Source organism: Perkinsus marinus, assembly GCF_000006405.1.
Source record: "Perkinsus marinus ATCC 50983 genomic scaffold scf_1104296947810, whole genome shotgun sequence".
NCBI lineage: Eukaryota > Perkinsozoa > Perkinsida > Perkinsidae > Perkinsus > Perkinsus marinus.
The window spans coordinates 105,801-131,002 of record NW_003210458.1 but is presented as its reverse complement, the minus strand read 5'-3'; the positions used below and the strand labels follow the sequence as shown (position 1 = coordinate 131,002).

At 44.6% G+C, this 25,202-nt stretch overlaps 3 protein-coding genes across 3 annotated transcripts in view; 2 read left to right on the top strand and 1 right to left on the bottom strand.

Annotated features, from left to right (window-relative positions):
* Positions 1 to 145: 145 nt before the first annotated feature.
* Pmar_PMAR021400 (hypothetical protein) lies at positions 146 to 579 on the top strand (the record flags this gene model as incomplete). The annotated part of the gene is made up of 2 exons (XM_002779079.1): positions 146 to 313; positions 358 to 579. The coding sequence occupies 2 exons, from the start codon at positions 146 to 148 to the stop codon at positions 577 to 579; spliced, it is 390 nt and encodes a 129-aa protein (XP_002779125.1).
* Positions 580 to 7,352: 6,773 nt separating this feature from the next.
* On the bottom strand, positions 7,353 to 11,815 carry Pmar_PMAR021399 (hypothetical protein; the record flags this gene model as incomplete). Its single annotated transcript, XM_002779078.1, has 12 exons — positions 7,353 to 7,558; positions 7,601 to 7,754; positions 7,917 to 8,074; positions 8,712 to 8,931; positions 9,391 to 9,471; positions 9,634 to 9,726; positions 9,774 to 9,967; positions 10,326 to 10,425; positions 10,702 to 10,811; positions 10,852 to 10,964; positions 11,008 to 11,082; positions 11,406 to 11,815. The coding sequence occupies 12 exons, from the start codon at positions 11,813 to 11,815 to the stop codon at positions 7,353 to 7,355; spliced, it is 1,914 nt and encodes a 637-aa protein (XP_002779124.1).
* An 8,444-nt stretch (positions 11,816 to 20,259) lies between these two features.
* Pmar_PMAR021398 (hypothetical protein) overlaps positions 20,260 to 25,202 on the top strand; it is a gene marked incomplete at both ends in the record, with an annotated part of 5,596 nt that continues 653 nt past the window's right edge. Inside the window, 8 exons of the mRNA XM_002779077.1 lie at positions 20,260 to 20,322; positions 20,440 to 20,530; positions 21,074 to 21,154; positions 22,359 to 22,453; positions 22,629 to 22,739; positions 22,944 to 23,055; positions 23,593 to 23,741; positions 24,279 to 24,400. Coding sequence (XP_002779123.1) covers positions 20,260 to 20,322; positions 20,440 to 20,530; positions 21,074 to 21,154; positions 22,359 to 22,453; positions 22,629 to 22,739; positions 22,944 to 23,055; positions 23,593 to 23,741; positions 24,279 to 24,400 — 824 coding nt within the window. The remainder of the gene's footprint in view (positions 20,323 to 20,439; positions 20,531 to 21,073; positions 21,155 to 22,358; positions 22,454 to 22,628; positions 22,740 to 22,943; positions 23,056 to 23,592; positions 23,742 to 24,278; positions 24,401 to 25,202) is intronic.

Genomic DNA, 25,202 nt, shown 5'->3' with positions numbered 1-25,202 from the left:
CACACGACTCCCGCGATCCTGTATGGGATGATGTTCATGTCATAGAAAGGATATCCAAGCGAGAAATCCGCTTCAAAGTCGAAGTTTGGGAAAAAAGGAGAGTTGTAGCTGATGTCCTCATCGGTCAGAGTGACGAACAAGCTGCATGGCTAGACGAGGTCAGCCTCTCACAGCCTCGAATCAACTACCCCTCCCACCACAGGTCTTCTACCATAAAGGTGCGGACATTCGCGTGCCGATACGTAGTTCTCATGAGGAGTGCAATCCTGTGGTTATGCTGCGGGTTGAAGTAGAGAGATGGACCCTCGTTCAGGTGAGGTGCTCTGTGAGTTTCGAGCGGTAGTTTATGTCAGTCAGTTTTATGCTACTTCTCTGGAGGGACCGGAAGAATCGCAATTTGATGAAAACTACCTTATTGAATTCAATGTGATCGGCGAATTTGATAAGATCAACTATCTTTCCGTACCGGGGAAAGGAATTACAGCTCCTATCGAAGTCATTACCAGCGAGATCTCGATGAACCACCCCGATGAAAAGGTCAAGACGATAGCGAGACTGATAAAAAAAGAGCGCCGGTAAGAGTTCTTGACTGGATTGGGCTTATCGAGGATTCGCCTATATAGTCATATACAGACTAGTATCTTATCGCTCGATGGGGCGTTCATATAGCGTAATACATTCGATTAAATCAGACTGGTTTAATGATGGAAACTCAAGTAGTATTTCATACAAAGTACACGCTAAGTACATACAAGCTACGGACATACAAAGTACATGCTAAGGACATACTAAGTACATACAAGCCAAGGACATAGAGAGTACATGTCAAGTTCATACTAAGTACATATTGAGTACATACTACGCACTTACTGAAGACATACAAAGTACATGCTAAGTACATACAAGGTACATACAACGTGCATACTAAGGACATACAAAGTACATGCTAAGTACATACAAGGTACATACAACGTGCATACTAAGGACATACAAAGTACATGCTAAGTACATACAAGGTACATACAACGTGCATACTAAGGACATATAAAGTACATGCTAAGGACAGACTAAATACATACAAGCTAAGGACATATAAAGTACATGCTAAGGACAGACTAAGTACATACAAGCTAAGGACATATAAAGTACATGCTAAGGACATACTAAGTACATACAAGCTAAGGACATACAAAGCACATGTCAAGTACATACGAAGTACACATTGAGTACATACTACGTACTTACTGAAGACATACAAAGTACATGCTAAGTACATACAAGGTACATACAACGTGCATACTAAGGACATACAAAGTACATGCTAAGTACATGCTAAGTACATGCTAAGTACATGCTAAGTACATGCTAAGTACATGCTAAGTACATACTAAGTACAACACACTAAGTGAAACATAGTAAGCACTATGCTATACGCTGTGTACGCAAGATCATGAGAAGATGCAGAGGTCTCTTCAGCGACTTTCTCAGATTCATCGGTAAACCCATCTCGCATGAAGTAGCGATCTTTGATCTCCCGGAGCTGACACTGAGCACTCCGTTGCATACTGAATGCGTCTCGTCGATTCAAGACCGGCAACGTCGTTACGAGCTCTGCTTCTGCTGTCGGCTTCATCCAGCTCTACCTGGTTTCGTTGCGCCACCAGTTCCAACACCAGGCCCTGCCTGCGGCGAATATGTGAACTGGAAGATCTCCATCGATCGTCCAGAAGAGTCGTCCCGGTGTCCGATGCACGGGAATGACGAGCTCACCGCGGAGCTCCGCTTCGCTCCGTTCTGGCGTGAGGAGCCGGATGGAAATTGCAAAGTGCCTGGGCGAATTGAGCTCAGTGGACCAGCTGATAAGAACCAATCTGAAATGGTCTTATTACTCCAAGGGCATTCTTCGAAAGCCGGCCTTGTCTTCAGCCGATTCACCGCACGGGAATGTGGTCCGATACCCCTACCTCTATCAGCGTTGTGCAAAACTTGCTGTTGGTCACGCATTCAAGTTACATGCGAACTATCACCGTGGATTTATCTCTACTTGGGGTTATCTGGAAGAGAGTCGGACATCTCGATTGGATGTCACAGATTCAAGTTGGATTCGGGACGGTCGATGATCGTAGCTCTTAGCGAGACTTTCACCTTCATAAAACTCCACCAACATGAGAAACAACTCTTCCTGCCGCAATATCTCCTCAAGGCCAGCATGCATCCGGCGCATGTGGAACTAAATCTCGACGATTTGTGTCTCCATCTCAGCTGGAGTTTGGTACCAGCCAAAGCTCTAGCAGTCCCGGCGGAAATCGGGGCAGGATCATACAAGACGTCCGATGAAAGTTGTAACCATCTGGAATTGAGAGTTATCAGTGTGAGCGAAGCACCATCGGAAATCTGCCTTGTGCGCTTCGACGTTTGCTCGAGTAGCACAGCTGCCTCGGCATGTTTGCTGCCTGTGGAGGATGCTGACGAACTACTGAGGGTGTCCTACACAGATGCGTGGTACACCAAGAGAGTTAAGCCGAAACGTTGCGCAACCTTCGATAGCGAAGTGAAAATCGTTTTCGATACAAGATGCGTTATAGTGTGCACTGTGATTGACTCCGAAGGCTCGGCGGTTTGTCTCGGTCCCGTGAATCCGGATATACTCGAAGTTGGGAAGGTGCACACAGTCGCATTACATCCCGCTGGCAGCTTGCTGCTATCACCTCGTCCTGCATCACGGGAACTACATCGAAGTGGAGAGGGTTCAAGCGCAGCCACACTCCCTAAGGGCTCTAATTGTCATGGAGCATCTATCTCATTGACTAACCCACTGAGGGCTAACGACGCTCGACTAGTCTCAACCCCATTGGATGCAGGAGCGATGGAAGTTTCTGAAGAAATGGTAGATGAGTTCGGAACAGCTAGTATGATGGGAATCCCGGATAGACGTCATCTATTGGTGAGCGCAGAAGAAAGCGTCGACATAATGCCTCTCACGACGCGAGAACGCAGCGTATCGATCGTGCCTAGGGAACTGGGAGTCCCGAATCTTACCCGACGCGGCTCTGGAGAGACGCCATTCGAGAAAGACCACAAGCCTGCTTCCGCATGGTTGAGTGAAGTCCAATCGGAACACCGACCGGTGCCGGTCATTGGGAGCTCTCTGAGGGAGTCAGAGTTTGATGAAACAGAACTGGTCTCTCTAGATGACGTTGTCTCTTGCTCTGAGGGACTTAGGGGGAATCGATCCTCTACCCCGCGATTCGGTGATGATGAGACAATATCTGTGAGCGTCGATACCAAGGGGCTCTCCTTGGGCGAGAGGTCGCTCGAAGCGTGTATTTATCTGTGCACGACAGAGCCTTTCTGCATCGTGAATCGCATTTACGCACCAAGTGCGACTTTCTTCAACATGCGATTGGGCGAATCTATTTTCATTACGGGTTCGGCTGGAGAGGTCCTAATCGGATGTCATGAGATTGACACTCGAGTTGTGGTAACGAATTTCGCAAAGTATAAGAGGTTTCATCTGCTGGACGCAGAAGGTCGACGGACGGATGCATCAGGAGAGTACAGGGTAAGCCTCATCGGTGACGGAGATGTAGGAGAACCTTAAATCACTGTACGAGCAGACCGTACTCGGCGAAAATGTTTCAAGTTGCCGGTAAATGCGATAAGATTGTCGTTATGATCACTGCGAATCGATGTGAGTCGTCAGTAGAACACGCAACAGTTTCAATGAGAGTATCCCGAGTGTTGCGTCTCTTGTATAAGCGGATCCTTTCGGGGCGGTGGGAAAAAGGTTCTCCAAAGGCACACTTCGTTATTCTGCGAGGTAGTGAGTATGATGAGAGATTTCATGTCAACAAACTCATTGTCTCCTACAATGTACAACAATCAGATATTATCGGGCGTAGCGATGATCTTCCCAAAAAATATATCGTTTCCATGCCATTTTTGGGCGTGCGCTTTTTTCGGTGTTTTTTCAACTTTTGATACTCAGCAGTTAGGTTCCATAATGCTGTACCTGAGCAATGTGCGACTGCGGTATAAAATGGGCCGACCGGGAGGGAAAGGTAACAACTACCAGACAACTATCTCCAATTACCAAGAGAAATCCGAAGTTCATCTATTCGACTCGATGCAGCTCCCTAGAGCGCTTCTCCGCAGGTCTGTATGAAAGATGGTGGCTTGAATGGAAGCCTTTCAAAGTCGTTCACCAGAAGGTCTGTGCCACACGTGGAGGCCACGCGAATCCTCATGAGTGGCCGAAGCGGTATTGGCCTACAGGATTCTCCAAGAAGGTCTGAAGATACTTCCTCTCGCACAGCGAAGATTTTTTCCACTCAGATGCGCATCGCAAACAGTGCCCAGTATGCTTTTAATCGATATGGATACGATTATAGAGTACCCAAGTGGGGCGGGTGAAAGTGCATGTGGTGGTTTCTGTCACGCGAGTGGTTGAGTTTTGTTGTCTACTTTTGTCAGCGGGACGAAACACTTTCTCTTAGTTTCGCCGTGCATCACACCTAATCCCGTAATGGTGTTAAAAGCATTGAGCTCGACGTGAAAGCTGTTTTTGACCACGAACTCATTGAGTAGAAAATCACTATTTTCACTAATCACTAGTAATTTGAGTTGTTTCAACCGGGGAGCAGCCGAATTCCCACAAAGCCTCGCATAACAACAGACGCTTGGCGAGGGCGAGGCAAATGATGTCTGTCGAGAATTAACGTCAGCCTGTAGATGCCACTCGTCGATGAGGGCGCACGGAGGTCAGCCTGCACTGAAAAGGGACATCTTTGCGAATCTACAGCGTTGACAGGAGCGCCCACATGACATAACGGAGCGAACGAGTTGTATCGAGAAGACAGATTCTCCAGCAGCTCGATGTAGATTGCCCTCACACTATAGACGACTCGCTTTGGATAAAAAGTAACTGATGGTTTTGCAACCTTGCGTGATAGGATGACTAAGTATGTGAGTGGGCGGCCGTTGAGTAAAGGAAAGTGGAGTCTCAATATCAATAGTAATGTCAGTGCTGCCTGCTCGCACCGTCACTTATCGGGTGAGGAGGAGGAGGGGGTAGCTGAATAAACGTCGATGTTGAATGGGTGGATAATGGTGTGTTATGGTGTGTTATGGGGTTACTAGACACTTGCCTGTCAAATCATCATCCCGAGGGTGAAGTCTTCTCCCACGTGTACCCCTCACAGGAAGGAATCACCGTCTGCCTTCTAGACTCGTGATTCAGTTTATGTATGCTTCTGTTGCCGATCGCGTGAGATCGCGAGTTCACGATGCGTTTGTTTCATTCTGATTTTCGGTACTGATGCGATTAACTCTGGCTTCGGGGGTTTGATTCCATTCCGATTCAGCCCCTACTGAAGATGTTGATATACCGGATGACAAGTCATGGTCTTTGTACCCACGGTTTCTCATAGTTCAAGAGGGACTCGAGTTCTACAGTCGCGTTTGCGTATTCGACGCGATACAAGCATTGTCTCCGTAGTGGCCCAGTCTGAGGCCATCGAAGTCCTTTATTCTCTTTCCGATTCGGACATCACTTGAATCCGATGATAAAGTACTCGACGGGGAGTAGTATATCGCCCAATGAGCAATCGAGTATGTGAATATGATGAAAGAGTATATGAACGATGTTCCTGTACTCCTTTCTAGGATTAATAATCCCCTTATCGTGAGAATCACTGTGTTTCGATGCGGCTACTCAGACACCTTAATAAATGATTGATTTTTTGCTAGTGTCCCAGTTCCAAAGACCGCCTCTAATTGTACAGTCGTGACAACCGAAGCAACACTTGGCTTGTCGTTCTCAATAAAGTCATACCCGAGGATGATCATTATTGTTGCATGATCCTCGTCGGTGAATCGGGGTTTCAACTCCTTTCGTTCAAGGAGCGCAAAGAATATAAGAATCGATCCTTTTAATATCACTCTGACGAGCCAGACTGCACAAGCGCAAGAGACCAGAGATTCACCAGAAAAGTACAATTTGACGACACGGCTCACTCATGGCATGGTTGCAGACACACCGCGGCAAAAAGAATCCAAATAGTCAAATGGACGACGAGTCGTCGAAATTACTTATATGAATTATGAGGTATATGGACTATAAATCCTTATGGATTAGAGGTCTTAGGAAATACATCTACGAGACAATCAAGAACAGGAAGTCTGAAAATACTCTACAATTTACTGTAAGAAACAATGACGCCGCTATTGCCGATCCCTCTCGGCGTGGCAGGCGACTCTTTGGCCGATCATCATTTTGAGCATTTGGGGAAAGCTAGGTTTAACTTGGGGGATCTGAAAGAGATAATCGAGCATGCTGCCATGCATAGCAGACTAACCGGTAAAGACACGATATTTGCTGGTGCTCGATCAGACCAAACACGTGCGTTAAGTACACCCTCGGTTTTCCTGAGGGTAGGTGGTATCGATCTTGACAGAGTTCGTGCAGTTACCTCGATATTCGGCCTGTCTGATTGCTCGGTCTGGTGAAGATAGGGGCGCTGAGGTCGGTGCAAACCTGCGGTTCTGATCGATCGATGTTGCCGGATTTCTTTAACGACCAAATTGTGTCAATGGGAAGAGCGAACCACAGCACGCTAGAGAGCTGCGCTGGGATGAGAGGATCTGCGCGGGGTTTAGTCAAGGCCTGAAAAGCCACGGAATTCACCAGAGCTAAACTGGAGAATGGACCGTGTACACGAGCTCACGAGTGCACGTACGAAGGACCGATCAGCCCAATGATCAACTTCAATAGTATTTGTTCAGATAATGTATACAGTACGTGTGAATTTGATCAATGCAAATGTGTGTTATTTTGTAGGACAAATTATAGTGAACAAGTTGTCGCTATCATCACAGTCCCAAACGGGTACTTTCATCACAACATATGTGCATAGCCATTGCTACATTGTATATGCGATATAGTTTCAGATCGATTCTCATTAATCTCGGAAAATACCGCACCTTTGCGTATCAAATTGACACACACTGTAAACGCCGTCTTTTTGGTTACCTCCTCAGCGACTTGCTTGGCGAGCTCATCGGCTTTCTTGATCTCTTGGTTAAGTCTCCGCTTTTCCGATGTGAAATTGTCTCTATGCATCGCCGGACTTGCAATCGGCTGCCTTGCTCTCTCCGACGGAGTCGCGAGGTCATCAAAAAGATTTCTAGCAACCTTGTCAGTTTGCACCTTCGGCGACTCCATTACCCATGAACGCTCGTGTTCATGCAACCGGAGCATCGACGGGCTGAGACTATCGGCAATATTCCTAAGGAACAAAAAACGAACGTTCGAATCACCAATAAACACGCAAGTTCGAGCAAAGATCGGGGCTTTACTTCATGACGTTGACGTCGTCTCTGTGGGCATGCTTCCATTCTCCAGAGCTAAGCTCAAACTCATATGCCGGCATCAACATCCACCCTTTCTCGGCAATCCACAGAATTGCATCTGCGAGATACTCCAGCTCTTCTTGGGTCATTGTGAAGTGAACTCCAACACGAACAAACCCCGGCTTGAAGATCATGTCGCGAGTTGACACTGAATAACACAAAAACACCAACGGCTGTGAATAGCTCTTACATGCTGTCATTTCGAACCGCTCGCCGTTGACGCCACCGAGGCCGAGAAGAGCCTCCCCATACGGTCCAGCGCATGCGCAGCCGCCTCGAGCTTGAATGCCGAAAACATCGTTGAGAACACAACCGACAAAATTGTAGTGTAAGTATCTGCCGACCTGTTTGGAAACCGCGAGAATTCCAGCAACATACAAACCGTGACGATGATGACCATCCTTCTTCTCGTTGTAAAGTATATTAAACGATATTATTCCCGCACAGTGCGCACGATCCTGATGAAAATTATTTGCTTCCGTCTGAGTTCTATTGCAACGACATACTTTCGGTCCCAAGATATGAATCTTGCTGTTGCCTCGGAGTTTTTTATCGAGGTAAGCCGCCATGCGACCTTCGTCCTCGGCGATTGCATTAATGCCCAGTAAAGTGTGAATGTGATATACAGCGCCAGCTCGGATGCATCCGAGAATATCAGGAGTGCCTGAGAGACCAGTAATTCTCCTACCGCATTCGCAACTGTCGATACCGGTGTGGAAAAATATGCACGTGGCGATTTCAAATTTATAAAAAATTCTGAGGAAATTTCGGAAAATTCTTGTTGATTTTGTTCATTTCCAGTCGAATTCGTGAGTAAATCTGTATAATTAGTGAGGAAACTCCTGAGCTCAGCAGAGGGAAGCGAACATATACATTCCAAGAATGGCCGATACACTCAAACTTGACGAAATTAGAGTTGCGAATGCTGCGACCAGTGTGGGAAAATACGCATATGGTCAACTACATGTGTGGCCGACTCTCATTGGTTTCTGTACATTTCTACCCTAATTCGTATATAAACGCCTATAATAAGTGAGGAAACTCCCGAGCTCAGTCCTGAAACTAGCTGATGGAAGCAAACATATATTCCAACACCAGCTGCGACCAGTGTGGGAATATATGCACTTGGTGAACTACATGTGTTGTTAGGAATATGGAAATTCTGAGGAAATTTTGCGGAATTATCGTTGATTTTTGTTTACTTATACCCAAAATCGTGTAATTTTTCATAAAATAGTGAGGAAACCTACGAGCTCAGTTGAGGAAAGCAAACATATATTCCAACACCAGCTGCGACCGACCGGCTTCTTCTCGTTCCTCGAGGTCCGACAGATAGTAATGTCCTCTACTGCTGACGAACTCGACCGTGCCGCCTCCGCAAATGGTCGGTATTGAATTCGTTTGACGCTTCCTCTTGCACAGCAGTATGCCGCTACTGCCCGGCCCACCCAGCAACTTGTGAGGAGAGAGGAAGGCGAAATCGATGTAACCCTCAGGGTGTGTCGGTGGATTCATGTTGACCTAAAATCGCCCAGCAACGACAAACGCAGTCGACAAGTCCACATATTTGAAGCCGGTCGTAAATATGACTAGGAAATTTGTTGAGTCTGGCTCTATAGTGATGGCGATTGATTTTTTCAAAAATCAACGAGGAGAAGAAAAACTCACAGGGAGGGGGAAATTCGAGGAGGAAAGACGATCACATTTTCGTGGTAGGAAGGCATAGCTATGGACTGTACAGTGTGTGTCAATTTGATATGCAGATGTGTGTTATTTTTTCCGAGATTAAACTATATCGCATATACAATGTAACAATGGCTATGAACATATGTTGTGATGAAAGTACCCGTTTGGGACTGTGATGATAGCGACAACTTGTTAACTATAATTTGTCCTACAAAATACCACATATTTGCATATCAAATTTACACGTACTGAATATCGCCTCTAGACTTGCAATCTACCTCACATACAACGCACCTCTCTATGAGCAGCAATTGCAGCGCAGTCCCAAGCGATGATACCACGGAAGGTATGTACCAGTGTTGACACCGTGGGCATCTGAGCGAAGCGTTGCTCATCTCTGGGCCTTGCCGAAAATTATCGATAATTTTCTGCACACTTATACCTTGAGCTCTCAGAATATTGTGAGAAACCTCTTGAGCTCAGGTGAGGAAAGCAAACATATATTCCAACACATCGTAGATGAATTCGGTCTCTCACGTCCTGACATGCTCCCGTTACGTTACTGCACGCCGAAAGAACGACCACAGGGGTCGCGTAGTCGTCACCATGATGACGATTGAATATGCTTACCTGAGATATAGCGGTGACACACCTTGGGGACTCTCGACAAGACTTACTTGTTCCAGGGTGTCACGGAGCGCCTCAATGGACGCGATGCCTTTCACACCGTCGAGGGGGAGGACCTGTTTTAAACGGTCACGAGGGAGGGGGATAGGAGTCCTATCATAGGACCCAGTGGGTACCATGAGTTCTATTTCGATGAACTCGGGAGATGCCTGGGACTTCGAGACATCTACGTGAGACCCAGTAACTGAAGAGAGCATATTGTAGAGATTGTCCCTGTTTTATAAATATGTCTCCGAATTTTGTTTTGGCTGTGTCATTTCAGCGTGACGCTAGAGCACGTACATAAAAGGTTCTAGCTAAGTAAGTTGTATTCATAAACCTACTACTTCTATTCACTACAAGTATACTTGAATTCGGCTTAATTCACTACGACGACGGTTATACCCAATGCCAGTGTGAGGCGATACGCACATTGTCAACTACATGTGTTGGTCACACTATGAAAATTCAGAGGGAATTTCCAAGCACCTAAAATTAGTGTGGAAATTTCCGAGATCAACTGAGAAGAGCGAACATATATTCCAGCACTGCCCCGTACTCACCAGATCGGGACTTGACCCCTTTCCCGAGGGGATATAAGCGGGCCAACTCACGAAAAGGAAGTAGGGAACTGTGGTGGGCTACGGGATCAACCATAACGACCTATGGGAAGAACAAAGGGAGACCATAAGGCGATGTTCGATCTGTACGCTCTCCTTAGCTGAGCTCTGAAGTTTCCTCACAAGTTTAATGTTTATATACGAATTCGGGTAGAAGTGTGTAGAATTTCTACACAGATCGATAATTTTTAGATAATTTGTAGATCATTTTTCTACAGTAGAAACCAATGAGAATTTCCCGAAGTTTTCTCAAAATTTTCATACTGTCGGCCACACATGTAGTTGACCATGTGGAAATTTTCCCACATTAGCAACTCACCGCTCTACGGAGTTTCTTCTCGCGGGTCGGCGGGGCAAAAACTCTACTCTTGATGAGCATATCTTCAAACTTGCGAATAGCACCGGTGGCACCAGCACCGCAGAATATGGCTGAGTCGTGAGTTGGACAGAGGCTGCAGTAGGGGAGCACCTGAGTCTTCATCAGAACAGTTGAAGTATGTCTTGACACGATCTCGTGCTTCCTCTCGGAAGTGGGCGGTCTGCCGAGCAGTAGCCGAGGCCACGGAATGAGTGTTGGCGTACCTAAGATGGGATGATAAGTCCAATGCGACTAGGGAGAGTTCACATCGGGCAGACTTGATTCGCAATAAAGTCTTCAACGCTTTTAAGGGCTCTTCCTGATGCCGTATAGTCGCAGTATCTAATGAGATGATAGACGCACGCATAAGCAGTGTGGGAAAATATGCACATGGTAACCTACGTGTGGGTTAGAATATGGAAATTTTTCTGGGAATATTTTTATGGGTTTTTGTAGTTTGTATATAAACTCCTGTAATAAGTGGGGAAACTCCAGAGCTGAGGAAAGCAAACATATATTCCAACACTGCGAGTATCGAAACTGTGTTGATGTTCGATGACCCTCTTCTGAATTTCAAGAGCATCCCCAGGATCGACTTGAACATGTTAAAACCAATCCTAGGAGTAGCTCAGGAGAGGTCTTCTGAACTCACCGTTAAACCCTACATGAGCCTTCTAGTGGCACCGTCCAAGGGACAGGGTATTTGCTCTTGCTCTCCAATGCACTGTTGACGAAGACTGTTCACGAGGGAGTGGTAGTCGTCTTGGACAGAAGCAACAGTAGCTGCATCGTGGACGACCGGATAGAACCTCTCGGCCGGAGTGATAGTAAGAAGAGAAACCCTTTCAGTGGGAACGGGAGTGTCGACCGACTCGACCCAAGAACGATCGTCTATCATGGTTGACTCCGTCCATGGGGTGGCTCTCGAGTAATGCTGATGCTTAAGTGGAGTAGCGAGAGTATTGCCCTTGTTCATAGTCGGGGACACGACGGGGTGTTTACCACCGGAGCGGGGGACAATGGGAGAGGGCATCTCTAGCCTGTTGATAGCAGCATAGCGGTCAGAGGTAGTCATTGTGTAAGTAATTAGTGACAACTACTGTAGCACGATCGGGAAATTGGAATCACCAAATCAAACTCAGGTGAGAACTAGAAAACTTATCCTTGTAAATGCGTCTGCGCACAGGGAAGATTTTCTGAGCTCGCACGTGCTATCGTTACGCAGAAGAAGGTGCATCTTGCGACTCCGAGTACATCAACTGAGCTAAGGGTACGTGACGCCAGGGGCTGAGGCCAGCTCTAGCAGCAATGATTCGAGTCTGTCACGGTATTTCACGAGCCCAAGCATTCTAGGAGAAAGTCCTTGTCAAATAGCAGATTTTACTATAGTGGACTAGGTGACTGAACAGACCCGTGTCAGATGGGGTCGCTTGTACGGCACCACTTTATCGGGCACCTGTCCCGTGAACTGACCGAGATTTTAGAAGCGAGACCTGCGAGTCTTTGGGCCTCTCCACACTAGTAGTGTGGTCCACACTAAGTGTGACACTAACTGGTGACCAGGTAGTGTCACACTCAGTGTGGACCAGGTCCTGGTCGACTAACTCTAGTAGAGTAATCTCAGTATCAGTACGAGCCTGTTTCTACCATTGGATGGAGTAGCCCGAAGATCAGACCTCATAACAGCCCTCAAGGCCCCACATGTCCTCGTCCATATGCCACTCTCCTGAATCAGGAATATATCACAGTATATCTGAGAGTTCAGATATCAGGAGTCCTGATATCCGAATTAGGAGCTTTTGCATGCTTCAACATGCTTGAGAGCAGAACATAGAGTCGAATAAGGCCACCAGCTTCCCCAAATGGCTCCGGAATGTTCAAACAGACCATCATCATCCGTCATCCTCAGCCTGAGAGGCATTTCCGCGTGAATCATAGTATACCAGATGACGATTGTAGCCGGACATCTGGGAGAATTCACTGATATCGACGGATTAGATCGTATCGCAGCAGTCCCGCAGCGGGACTCCCGCTCTCCGGAAGAGCGACATTTGCTTTAATATTTGAAATAGTTCTCAGATTCCTAGAACATCCGGCATGTTCTTGATCGGTCGTGGTCGTCATCACCAACATTTGCAGCCAAGTCATTACCACAAACATTTGCAGCCAAGTCATCACCACCAACATTTGCAGCCAAGTCGTCATCATCAGCATCTGCAGCGCGATTGTCACCATCAACACTCGCAGTGAGGTCATCACCAACGGGCCATTGTTTAGATGGCGAACACATACAGTCGGGGACGGTGGACTTTTCGTTGCAGTAGGCAGTGATGCGAGGCCTCGAGTTCGAAGCATTCGAACGGTTCAGAGTTTGATAGAGCCTGTTGTTGATACACCTGAGCGTGTTCTTGATACCCTTCAGCAACCCCGTCTTCGGAGTGCTCGCAGTATTCTCTTAGGTTTTGCATTACTGTCAACGAGCTTATCGATTTCGTGGAGGAGTTCTACAGAGATAAGTCTGCGGCGCTCGGCCCGTTGTGGGATCAGCATCTCGTTCATGAGGAGCATGGATCCCGGTTTGGACTTCAACCTCGTACCGGCCATCAGGACGACGATTGATGATTCCTGAATGGCTGCACCGTTTCCATCCTTCCATGCAGTGATATTGACGCACGAATCTCTTGACCATCACACCATATTTTTTCAGATAACCACGCCCTTTCGAGCGCACTCTGCAGTGGAAGGCTTCCAGCGACTTATTCGCTGAGACGTCGTCAACGTAGCTCTCATGCGGAGACCCCGGAGGTACATATGTTGTAGACCGTCCCACAGTATTTCCCAGTGTAGATCCACGGTAAAGTTCCACGGGCTCGACCGACTTCTCGCCGACCTGTGATGGACTCTGCCTTTGTGGGCTGGAGAATCGTGGTACAACGTCGAAGAATACAACAGCTTCGCCAGCTTTGCCATTACTCCAGTGTCATTACTCCACAGCCTATCCTCCCACGCAGTTACCAGAAAAATAAAAATCCACAGTGTGGATTTTTCTGAGAACTCCACCCTCCCTATCTGGCAGCCATCTCCCACAATGATCGTAGGTAGAGGCCACCGAACGGACTGCAGCCATGCTCTTTATGACTTCGCAGCTCCTCCAGGGATTCGGAGACCGAGTCAATCACTGTACCATGTAGGGCTGCCAGTCCATCAATCACTAGCACTACATTATCTTCAGATAATCTGGCTCGGCGGAGTCCTGTAGTCATGCACCATGTAAGCTCTGCTGCGCATCTCATATATCAGTTATCGCCAGGAATGCCACTGTCATCGTAGCGAAGTCCACAGTAACTCATCATAGTGTTACCATTCAGAACTCGGGCAGCAACACCTGCCCACGTGTGGACCATAACACTAAATTCCCCTTGCAGAGAATTAGTCAGCTTGTGGACGACATGTGATTTTCCGGTCCCCGCATAGCCCGTTACAATGAAAGACCGTTCGCGATGGCTATTCTTAATAGCTGCTGGCATTTTGTTGTAGATACGCCATTGATCGGAATCCAGATGAGGAATAGGAGATAACATACGATTGGAAAGCAACAACTACAGGTTTGAGAGGATCATCATGGTGCTGATTGGGAGATCAGATTACCGACTTATTAATAAAGATGATGATACGGATACGGATATGGGAGATATTTATGCGGATGATGACTATATGGATACTGGTATGGCCCATACCGTATGGGGAATATTCATGCGGATGATGAATCATTATTGATGACTATATGGATAAGAATATGGATGACACTTATGTAAGTGTAGGAATATATGCACGTGGTCAACCAATCTGCGTCGGTGACGATATAAGAATTCTGGGAAAAGCTTCGGAATTTCTTATCGGGTTCTGTACACTGGTGACCAAATTTGTATATAAACTGCTATAATGAGTGAGAAAGCTCCTAAGCACAACTGAGGAGAGCGAATATATATTCCAACTTTGATACGGATGATGGCTACACGGATGGTGAAACGGTTATGGATGATGGGACAGTCGCAGAGGATATGTACGGATATGTAGATACAGATAATACTAGATGATAGATAGATAATACATATACTAGATAATACAGATAACCTGTGTGGTACAGATGATGACTTCAACGGTGGTATAATGGGATAATGACGAGGTCGATTGTAACAAAGATGATACAGACTATGTTTGTAATAGTGATATGGATTCTCACACATGGATTCCATCCATGATTTGCTGCTGACATACCAATGAGTGTTCGCATCATGAAGTAGTTTACGTTATCACCTTTTTGCGTTTCAATAATTCAAGCTGCGCAGACGGAGTCGGGCGCGCGCCAACAAAAGATGCAAAAAAAGCCAGACCTGAAGATCGAACCGAGGCCATTTATGTTGTAAGCTTTTTAGTGTTTCAAAAGAGGCGCTGTGAAGCGGTCCGTGAGGGCCGAGCTGTATGGGACACGTCCTTGCCTCTAGTACAAAAAAGCGGGCCTAAGGTCCGCGTCTCGGCTCTGGCAGGAGGCGCCTATGTTGCCACATACGTTGGGACCCATGACCATATTCAGTGTGTGTTTTTCACGGGTATAATCGATGAGCGATTAGAAAACGTCCATCGGTTATGCTCGTTCGAGATGATGTGGGAGTAAACTTTATACTACGTTATAGACATTCGAGGTGAAAAAGAAAACTCAAGTCACGAAGTGTGCTATAATATAGATTCCTTTGAATCTCTGTGGGTATCGCAGCATCTCGGCCATGTCCGGCGGTGAAAGGCGTGGCGAATCTGTCCGTCCAACTGCCAAGTCCACATCAGCGGGACCATCGACGAGGGCATCCTCGGGAGGTTGGCAAAGCGAGAGGGAATATCTCACGGAAAAGCGGAATCGTTTGTTGTTGCGGTAAGTAGAAGAAATGCCAGTGATCGAGGTTTCTTTGAGGGGAAATCCGCATTTCGAAAGAATAGGCCTCTTTTCTAAAGAAGTTTAGCTCATGCTCTCACTTGCATTTCGACTTAGCCTTGGATAACAGTTCGGGTTTCTGGTTTCCCGTCGGGTTTCGGGTGGGGTTTCGGGTTTCCCTTTCTCCGCTTTCACCTGCAGTTCTTGTTTTTTTGGAATTTGCAGTTTAGATTCTCACTTGCGCTATGGTCATCACCTGGATATCAACCTTTACTTTCCATCAATGGCGCGCGCTTCTTTGGTTTCTATGCATCTCGCTTAGATTTGATGCAGTGCCCTTTCTTTGACTCGGCATTTTGAATATACATATATATAAAAGTATACGCGAAAACACAAGACCTAATTTCATCATGAAATTGATGCCATGTAATCATGTATATCATGAAATTTTCATGTGACAGCCCCTACTACTTTTTAACTACAAGCTCATAACAACCTGAAATTTTGTATGGGAAGATTTCTCCAGATTGTGCGAATGTTGCCATGGACGAGAAAAAAATTTTCGAATTGTTTCTTTAGATTGCGCGAACTGTGATATATATGCGAATATATAACACATAGGATAATAGAATGGAGTTTTACGCGAAGTGGTGTAATACTCCATGTGAAAAACGCGATATTGGCGATATGAAGTGAATTGAAAACACTTCGCGAATCACACCGGACAAATCACCTCATATCACGTAAAACACATTTCGTGTTTTACGCGTTATTCATTGCTCACATGCGTTTTTCGCGAAGTCAAATGTGAAATATGTTTTCCGCTGGGTGAAACTCCGATATGTACATATATGAACATATGCTCTCCTCCGCTGAGTTCAGGAGTTTCCTCACTAATTATACGAATTCGGCTAGACGTGTACAGTGTAAGAATTCCCCAAAATTTTCTGAGAATTATGGATAAATTTCCGACACCGTTTTGGTGATAGATACCAGGAGCGGTATGGTCCATCTTCATCTAGAGATACAAGGCGTAGTGATCTATTCAAAGGATTGACGTTTTGGCTCACGGGCCGAATGGAAGGCTCCAGCGAGGAAGAGGCAATGCAAATCCTGGAGGAAATTTTTTCCGTGTGAATTTGATCGATGCAAATGCGTGTTATTTTGTAGGACAAATTATAGTGAACAAGTTGTCGCTATCATCACAGTCCCAAACGGGTACTTTCATCACAATATATGTTCATAGCCATTGTTACATTGTATATGCGATATAGTTTAATCTCGGAAAAAATAACACACATTTGCATATCGCATACTGCCACGCACTCTAAATTGGCGTATCAGATTCAACGATTGGTGACTAGTCACGGTGGAGAGTATCATCAGTACGGCATGCGTAGTGTCACACATGTAGTGGCGAGCGCTATTGCTTTGGGCAACCAGATTTGGCGGAAACTCACTGATATCAACGGAAAAGAACGAAGGTGAGATTTTTCCATAAATTAGAGTTCTACCTACGATATGAAAAACGAATTTCACATTTCACATTTTTGCGAAAAACACATGTGAGTAGCGAGTAACGCGTAAAACTCGTAAAAAGTGTTTTACGTGAGATGGGGTGATTTGTTCGGTGTTTTTCACATGGAGTATTATGCCACTTCACGTAAAACGAGTAAAACTCCATTAATATCTAGGTTGTTTTGGAGCTCAGTTACGTAGTTGTTACTCCGCAATGGGTCGTTGATGCGGTGAAACTCAACATACTTCCAAATGTACATTTGTACCCTCCAGTTGGCCTCGAGGAAAAGTACGCCGAGGAAATCAGAAAAGAAGAACGACGAGAGCGCGAACGGGGACGAATTGGAGAGATGTTTGCTAAACAACAACAACAGCAACATATACAACAACAGCAACAGCAACAACAACAACAACAACAACAACAGCAACATATACAACAACAGCAACAGCAACTACAGAAAGAACCGCGAGATGAAGTCGAGCTTGACAAGAAGGAGTTGATGATGATGAAGCCGTGGAGTGGTATGGCATCATATGAGCAGTTTATATTCCGTGGAAAATCAGCTCGTAAAATTATGGCCGACATAGAAAAGTCATCGATCGGAGTCAATGCAAAAGTGATTAATTTGCGAGGGCATCTTGAAAGATTCTCCCGCACGCGGAAGGATTTGGAAGTTGAAATTGTCGAAGTTGAAGACCTCGAGAGATGCACTAGTGTTGAAGATATTCTCCAGAAGTGGTTCGATGCTACTGTGACACGCGTGACGGTGTTTATCACGCTTGGCTCGGAAGGCTGCGCTTTACCGTTGAAGTGCATAGAAACTGTCGATGAATATCGTGGCGAACAGGATGTTAATACCGACGATTTAACGATGAAGATCCTATCTGAAATTTGTGGGGAAAATCGTTCAAAAAGTCCCATGTCGGTGATTGCATTTTTAAGAACTCTCGAGCGGACAGAATTACCCTATGTGCTTACTGAAGCAGTGGTGAGTCTGATATTGAATCGGCGATTCGATCGAGCGGAACTACTCGTACGAGCTGCGATGGAAATTCTGAGTGCATCAGAAACGGTGGAGCTACAACGAGCTTATGTGATTGCTTTCCGTTTGGCGAATTGTGGTATCAAACCTGGCCCGTTGGGATGAAAATTCGGAAGACCCGAAAAGAAGACTACGAGCTCCTTGGAATCCTCCACGGCGTGAATGAATTGTGTCGTTATACGATTTAGTGACAATCTGTATAATGCAGCGTTTCATAGATAGTGGAGTTGTAATGTTCACCGAAATCATATAGATTATAATATTATATATACCCTTAAATAGGGATTTATCTCCATAGATATTAATAAACTTTAATCTCTACAGATTAATATTAATAAAAGATACCATTATAATATATTAGAGTTTCACCCGTGATATGAAAAACACTAGTGAAAACATATTTAACGAGTAGTACAGGCCGCGAATATCGCGTTTTTCACCGAGTTTTACACCACTTCACGTAAAACGGGTGAAACTCCATTATATCATAAATTAATATAGATTAAGGTAGTTTATAATATCATATTATATATTATATTATATTAATATATTAGGTACTCGTTAGTGATTAACATGTATATTTAAATAGTATATTATATAGTTAATATCGTATTAAAGATATTTTTAGTGATATATTATTAGTAGATGGCTAAATCGGTGATCTTGAGAATGTAGAGCTGATGAATCCACAAGAAAATTGTCCCGGCAGCAACTGAATTTACACAAGCTCTGTGTGTGTCAGTGAGCGTAAGTACCGCGCGCCACAAAATTCTCTGGAGAATTTGAAATATACAGTACGTGTGAATTTGATCGATGCAAATGTGTGTTATTTTGTAGGACAAATTATAGTTAACAAGTTGTCGCTATCATCACAGTCCCAAACGGGTACTTTCATCACAACATATGTGCATAGCCATTGTTACATTGTATGTGCGATATAGTTTAATCTCGGAAAAAATAACACACATTTGCATATCAAATTGACACGCACTGTCGAAATTACTCTGCGTAGTTTTCTCGAGCTGTCACTTTTATGAACTCGACATGGCTCGGTAGAGCCATCAGATTTTTCTCTGCTACTACTACTACTACTACACCGGGAGTTGCCGCAATAGGAGCACATGGCTCAGCAACGGGCCACACTTTGAAAACTCGCTCTAAAGCTCAACAGAGAATTATGGAGTAAGTGTGGGGAATTAATTCCGATATATAGATCAAGAGTTCATTTCGCGCTCGCCCAACAACTGCGTGTATGTTGGCACAAACTGGTCGTGCCTTCCTTACACGCTTTGTTGATTGGTCCTCAACGTGTAACTTCTTGGCTACGTTGGGAGAAGAGAAGCTAAAGTTGATGTTCGACCTTTCTCGGCGTGCTATTCCCCATGAGTAGGGAGAAATTAGAATCCTAGAACTCGCCGAGATTGGAAATAATGTTCCGAATGAGCGATTATAATGGGAAAAATCTCCACAATCGGCCGAGATCATGTTCCTAGCCATTCTGGTGGTCCAAAATTCGTTGCCTCTGGAAACATTTCAAGTTCCTCGATGACAGTGAGTGCCAATTTGATATGCAAATGTGTGTTATTCTCCGAGATTAAACTATATCGCATAAACAATATTAACATTGCTATGAACATGTGATGTGATAAAAGTAACCTTTCGAGACTGTGATAGCGACAAGTTGTTCACTATCATTAATCCCGGAATAGAAAACACATATTCTTCACATTTGCATATCACTATATGATCGCACTACGAAATATGATTTTCGTATCACTAGGGTGAAACTCCATCACTTCATCAACCAGTATATTTCACTCAATATTCATATCAATACGTATGCGACGATTCGTGTCGAATTTTGTTCTACTATTCTTGGCAGTGCCGTTCGACCAGAATGCACTAAGCATTGTTTTTCTCAGCTTCCTGGCGTCCTTCCCCGAGGGAGTTCCCGTCGATCGAATACGCAATTTTTCTGTGATCGCTCATGTTGACCACGGAAAGTCGACTCTGTGCGATCGTCTGTTGAACATGACTGGCATTGAAACCAGAGGCGCGCAGTATCTCGACACTCTAGAAGTTGAGCGCGAACGGGTGAGTGTTGGAAATTTTGAGGAAATTTTCTGAATAAATCTACTCTACTGAGGAAAGCAGACATGTATTCCTCCAACACTGGTAAAGTTCCAAATTGGTGTCAAAACACTTTTTCAGGGCATCACCATCAAAGCACAGAGTTGTAGCATATTATACGACAACCCCAAGGACGGCCTCACGTATTTGCTCAACCTCATCGACACGCCGGGTAACTGTGTGGTTCGATACATTGGAGTTTCACGAATCGTGATATGAAAAACACTGGTGAAAAATATATCACCGCGAATATCGCGTTTTTCATAGAGTATTACGCCACTTCACGTAAAACGGGTGAAACTCCAAGACTGTTTTCCATGGGGGAATGATGTAGAATAATTGGAAAGCGTTTAAGGTGACCATCATCAGATCTCCGAGAATATCAGTAGCCGCTCTTGAGCTTAGTCCGGTTCGATTCGAGGTTATGAATATTTTCCTTTTCTCTTGCACTCATGTCTGAAATGTTACCAGACAGTGTTGGAATATATATGCTAATCTCCCTCAGCTGAACTTAGGGCTAATATCATAGCTAATTCTTAGTTAGTTTTAGTTTTATGTTTTAGCTTAGTTTTCCTAACTAATCATAGAAATTCGGGCAGAAGTGTTTAGAAATCAACAATAATTTTCCAAAAATTTGAAATTTTTGGGAAGTTTTGAATTTTCATATTGTCACAGACATATATAGTGTGTGCATATCTTCCTACAATGTTATCAGGCCATACAGACTTTCAATATGAAGTGGCGCGATCCTTGTCGGCTTGCCAGGGCGCGATACTTCTGGTGGACGCGTTACAAGGTAAGAGACAATTTCTGAATCTCGCTCACTACAGTAAGCGCCTATGAGCAATCGCGAAATGTGGTAATCGTTAACATGGATGAGCTTTGTCGTTTTTACGCGGGGAAAATCGTCGAATAACAGCTCCTCGTATAAATTCGATACAGACTGTTCCTGAGGATGCTCCTCAGCTAAGATCAAATTTATGTAAAATAAATCAGAAAATGCGAATTTAATACAGCAGGTCCGAACTTAACAAAGGATGATGAAACTTTGTCAATTGATTTTTAATAGCATTATCATCACGTCTCAAAGGTCTTTGAATGACCTCTCCTAATTCAACAAGTTATCGCAAGGTGACTCGCATAACGGTTTGTTAGAGGGATTTGCAGTAGGCGTGACCATTGATAAATAACACAATACCCCAACGTTAAGGGATAACTTGTTTATTGATTACTTTGAGAATATAGAGACCCTTAAGCCTAGCTCAGCCTTAGAAAGCGGCCGACAAAGCCACACCACAGGAGGGAGACAGATTGGAACACAAGACATCTATCGCTTTAGCATCGTTCTGGCACGGTTTGGCTCGCACTGTGTAGTACGATTTAAACACCGCTCTATTTGCTTGGTAAATACTATTCAATGGAGTTTCACCCGTTTTACGTGGAGTGGCGTAATACTCTGCGAAAACCCCGATATTCGCACTATGTGGTTGTCGCGAAATATATTTTTCACTAGTGTTTTTCGTATCACGGGTGAGACTCCAATATCACGACACACAGAGTGGTGCCTAAAAAGAACCACCCGTTGTAATTTCGCGGCGAGTGACTAAGGTACCATTTTCCTTATGTAGCCGATTTTGCGTATGACGATACCTAAGTGCACAATACAGATATAAGAACCGTTCATACAGCGCTGGAGAGAGCTCGATGATATCCTTTCTGTTCACGAACTGTCACTTGCTGCGAAATTACGAGGGTGGACTCTTTTTTCGCACCACTCTGTATTTCAAGCCATCATTACTAGATCTTCGACCAATTCACGGCATAAGTTGGAGTTGGTAGCAATTTCGCATTCGTTGTAGGGTACATGAACTACACTCTTCCGAATGGTATCAGCTCAACTGGTGTAGTATAGTAGAGAAATAATAAAAGCGAACGAAAGCATAAACTGATGTCGAGAATGGAAGTGGTAGAGTATACAGGCACCTGCTCCTTTATGTTAGGAGTTCAGGCGCAGACGGTAGCTAATTTTTATTTGGCTTTCATGCAACAGGGCTTGGAGGTTATCGGTGCACTCAATAAAATTGACATCGAACATGTAAGGCGACTCCGAGAATATGTTGGTGATGACAATGTGAAAAATTCCGAGAAAATTTTCGGAGGTGATTCCCTGCATTCCCATTCGGATTCGTATGTGAACTTGTATAATTAGTGAGGAAACTGATTCCTGAGCTCAGCTGAGGGAAGCGAACATACTGTGTGGCTGTGCGTAGGTAGACCTGTCGAGTAGTAGGGCTCAATTGGCTAGTCTGATGGACACGGACGAATCAGCGATCTTGGGGGTGTCAGCGAAGACGGGGAAAAACGTCGATAAATTATTAGAGGTAAGAAAATAGTAGGAGTAGTTGAGCATGTGAGTATGTTCCTACACTGAAATTTCACCCTAGTGATATGAAAGACATATTTTACGACTACTGCATATCACCGCGAATATCGGGTTTCTCACAGAGTACTACGCCACTTTAGGTGTAACAGCTGAAACTCTGGTGTTTTTCCGTTGCTGTACTTCTCAAATTGCCGAATTTCAGGCGATCATCGACCGAATTCCGCCGCCCCAACCGGATGCTAGTCCTTGCGCACAGCAGGCAAAAGCACCCCTTCGAGCGTTATTGCTGGATATGTGGTTCGACAGAAATAGGGGTGAGGTTATCTCTCTTGCCGTGAATTTCATTCAGTGTGGGAAAATATGAACATGGTCAACCACATATGTTGGTGACAATATGGAAAAAATGCTGAGAAAATTTTCGGAGATTATTGTTGACTCCTGCACAGTTCTACCCGGATTTGTATACAACCTCTATAATCAGTGGGGAAACTCCTGAGCTCAGCTGAGGAAAGCGAACGACATATTTGATATATGAATATATATATTATATAACAATAAAAGTAGTGTTGAGATATATGATATATCCCAACACTGCTTTAATTGATCGATGGAAGTGAATACTGAGTGAGATTACATCCTTTGTGACGATTGCGAACATTCGTAGACGAGTGTTTGATAAGAAAACTATATCGATATTTTGTGGGTGAAGTCAACATAGTAAATAATGGAGTAGATAAATGATTTTATAATAGTCTATCTACGATTGCAATTACGGAAATATCTAGCTATCTAAGTGAACAACAAGTCTTCGAGTGATCGCACAAAGTGATCGATATGAGGAGTCCTCTCAGGCGCGGTGCTTCTGGTTTACCTCACGAATGGGTCTCTGAAAAAAGGAGAAATGCTCGAGCTGAAACATGCGGGACGAAAGATGACCGCGTCCGACGTTGGAGTCATGCACCCTAATTTAACGCCGCTCGATTCTCTACACCGAGGCCAGGTGAGCAGAACCATATAATTTATAATACAGTTTCACGAGCCGTGATATGAAAAACAGTAGTGGAAAATATATTTCACGACTACTGCATATCACCGCGAATTTCGCGTTTTTCGTCAAGTATTACGCCATTTCACGTAAGACGGGTGAAACTCCAATGCATCTACTATTATTCAATACGATTTGTATCATGTTTATTGGAAATTAAGTGATTGAATATCACCTAGTTATTAGGGATTAGATAGATATTGCATGGATCTTATACAGTGCGTGTGAATTTGATATGCAAATGTGTGTAATTTTTTCCGAGATTAAACTATATCGCATATACAATGTAACAATGGCTATGAACATATGTTGTGATGAAAGTACCCGTTTGGGACTGTGATGATAGCGACAACTTGCTCACTATAATTTGTCCTACAAAATAACACACATTTGCATATCAAGTTCACACAAACAGTATATTATTTGTAATCTTCTAGAGATAAAGATAATTATTTTGTATTACTGTAATCCTCTACTTCAATGGGTATTCAGCTCGGGTACATTACGTGTAATCGAAACCAAGATATCCGAGGGCTCCGAGTTGGTGACACGATCAGCAGAGTTGGTGACACAGTTGATGTGTTTCCTGGCTTTCAACCGGCCAGGAGTATGGTGTACGCAGGTGGGACGTGATGGGGGGATTGCGGTTACACGCGTGTTTTCGAATTCTCTATGAATCGCCATGTGTTTACATCATCGTAATCATCATAATCATAACGTGCAAGTAACATGCAAGGCATCTTCTCGCCAAGTAACGCTCTCAGCTTCGACAACTCGTAACGTGGTGACGCCGATTCTCGTGTCACCCCTAAACGCGAAACGGCGCAAGAGATATGTTTCCATTTCATTGACGGCTTTTTTTCGAAGGAGTATTCCCCGTCACCACAGACGACAGCGAACGCCTCGAGCCCGCCATGAATCGGCTGTCCCTCAGCGACTCCAGTCTTGAATACAAGAAAGTGATCAGTCAAGCTCTAGGTGAGAACAAGGTCACTGTAAATGCGATAATTACAAACGCTGGAATATAGGTTTGGTTCCCTCAGCTGAGTTTTTAATTTTCCTCGCTGAACCTTGAAAATCCACATGCGTTTTTTGGTAGAAGTGTAGAAAAACCAGCGATGATTTCCCGAAATTTCCTCAGAATTTCCATATTTTTATTGACATATGTAGTTGACCATGTGCATATATTCCCATACTGCTCGTCTTTCTCATCAGCCCGAATACGTCACCATTTTTCGAGATGTCGCTAGAAAGTGACCAAGCAGTTGAGACCGCGTATAAACTCGTCACTGGAAAAATGAAATTTTTAAAATTTTGAATGCATAAATTCTCATAGGAACGCCCTCGTACTTTCTCAACAGGCACTGGGTTCCGATGCGGCTTCCTCGGACTGCTGCACATGGATGTCATCAAGCA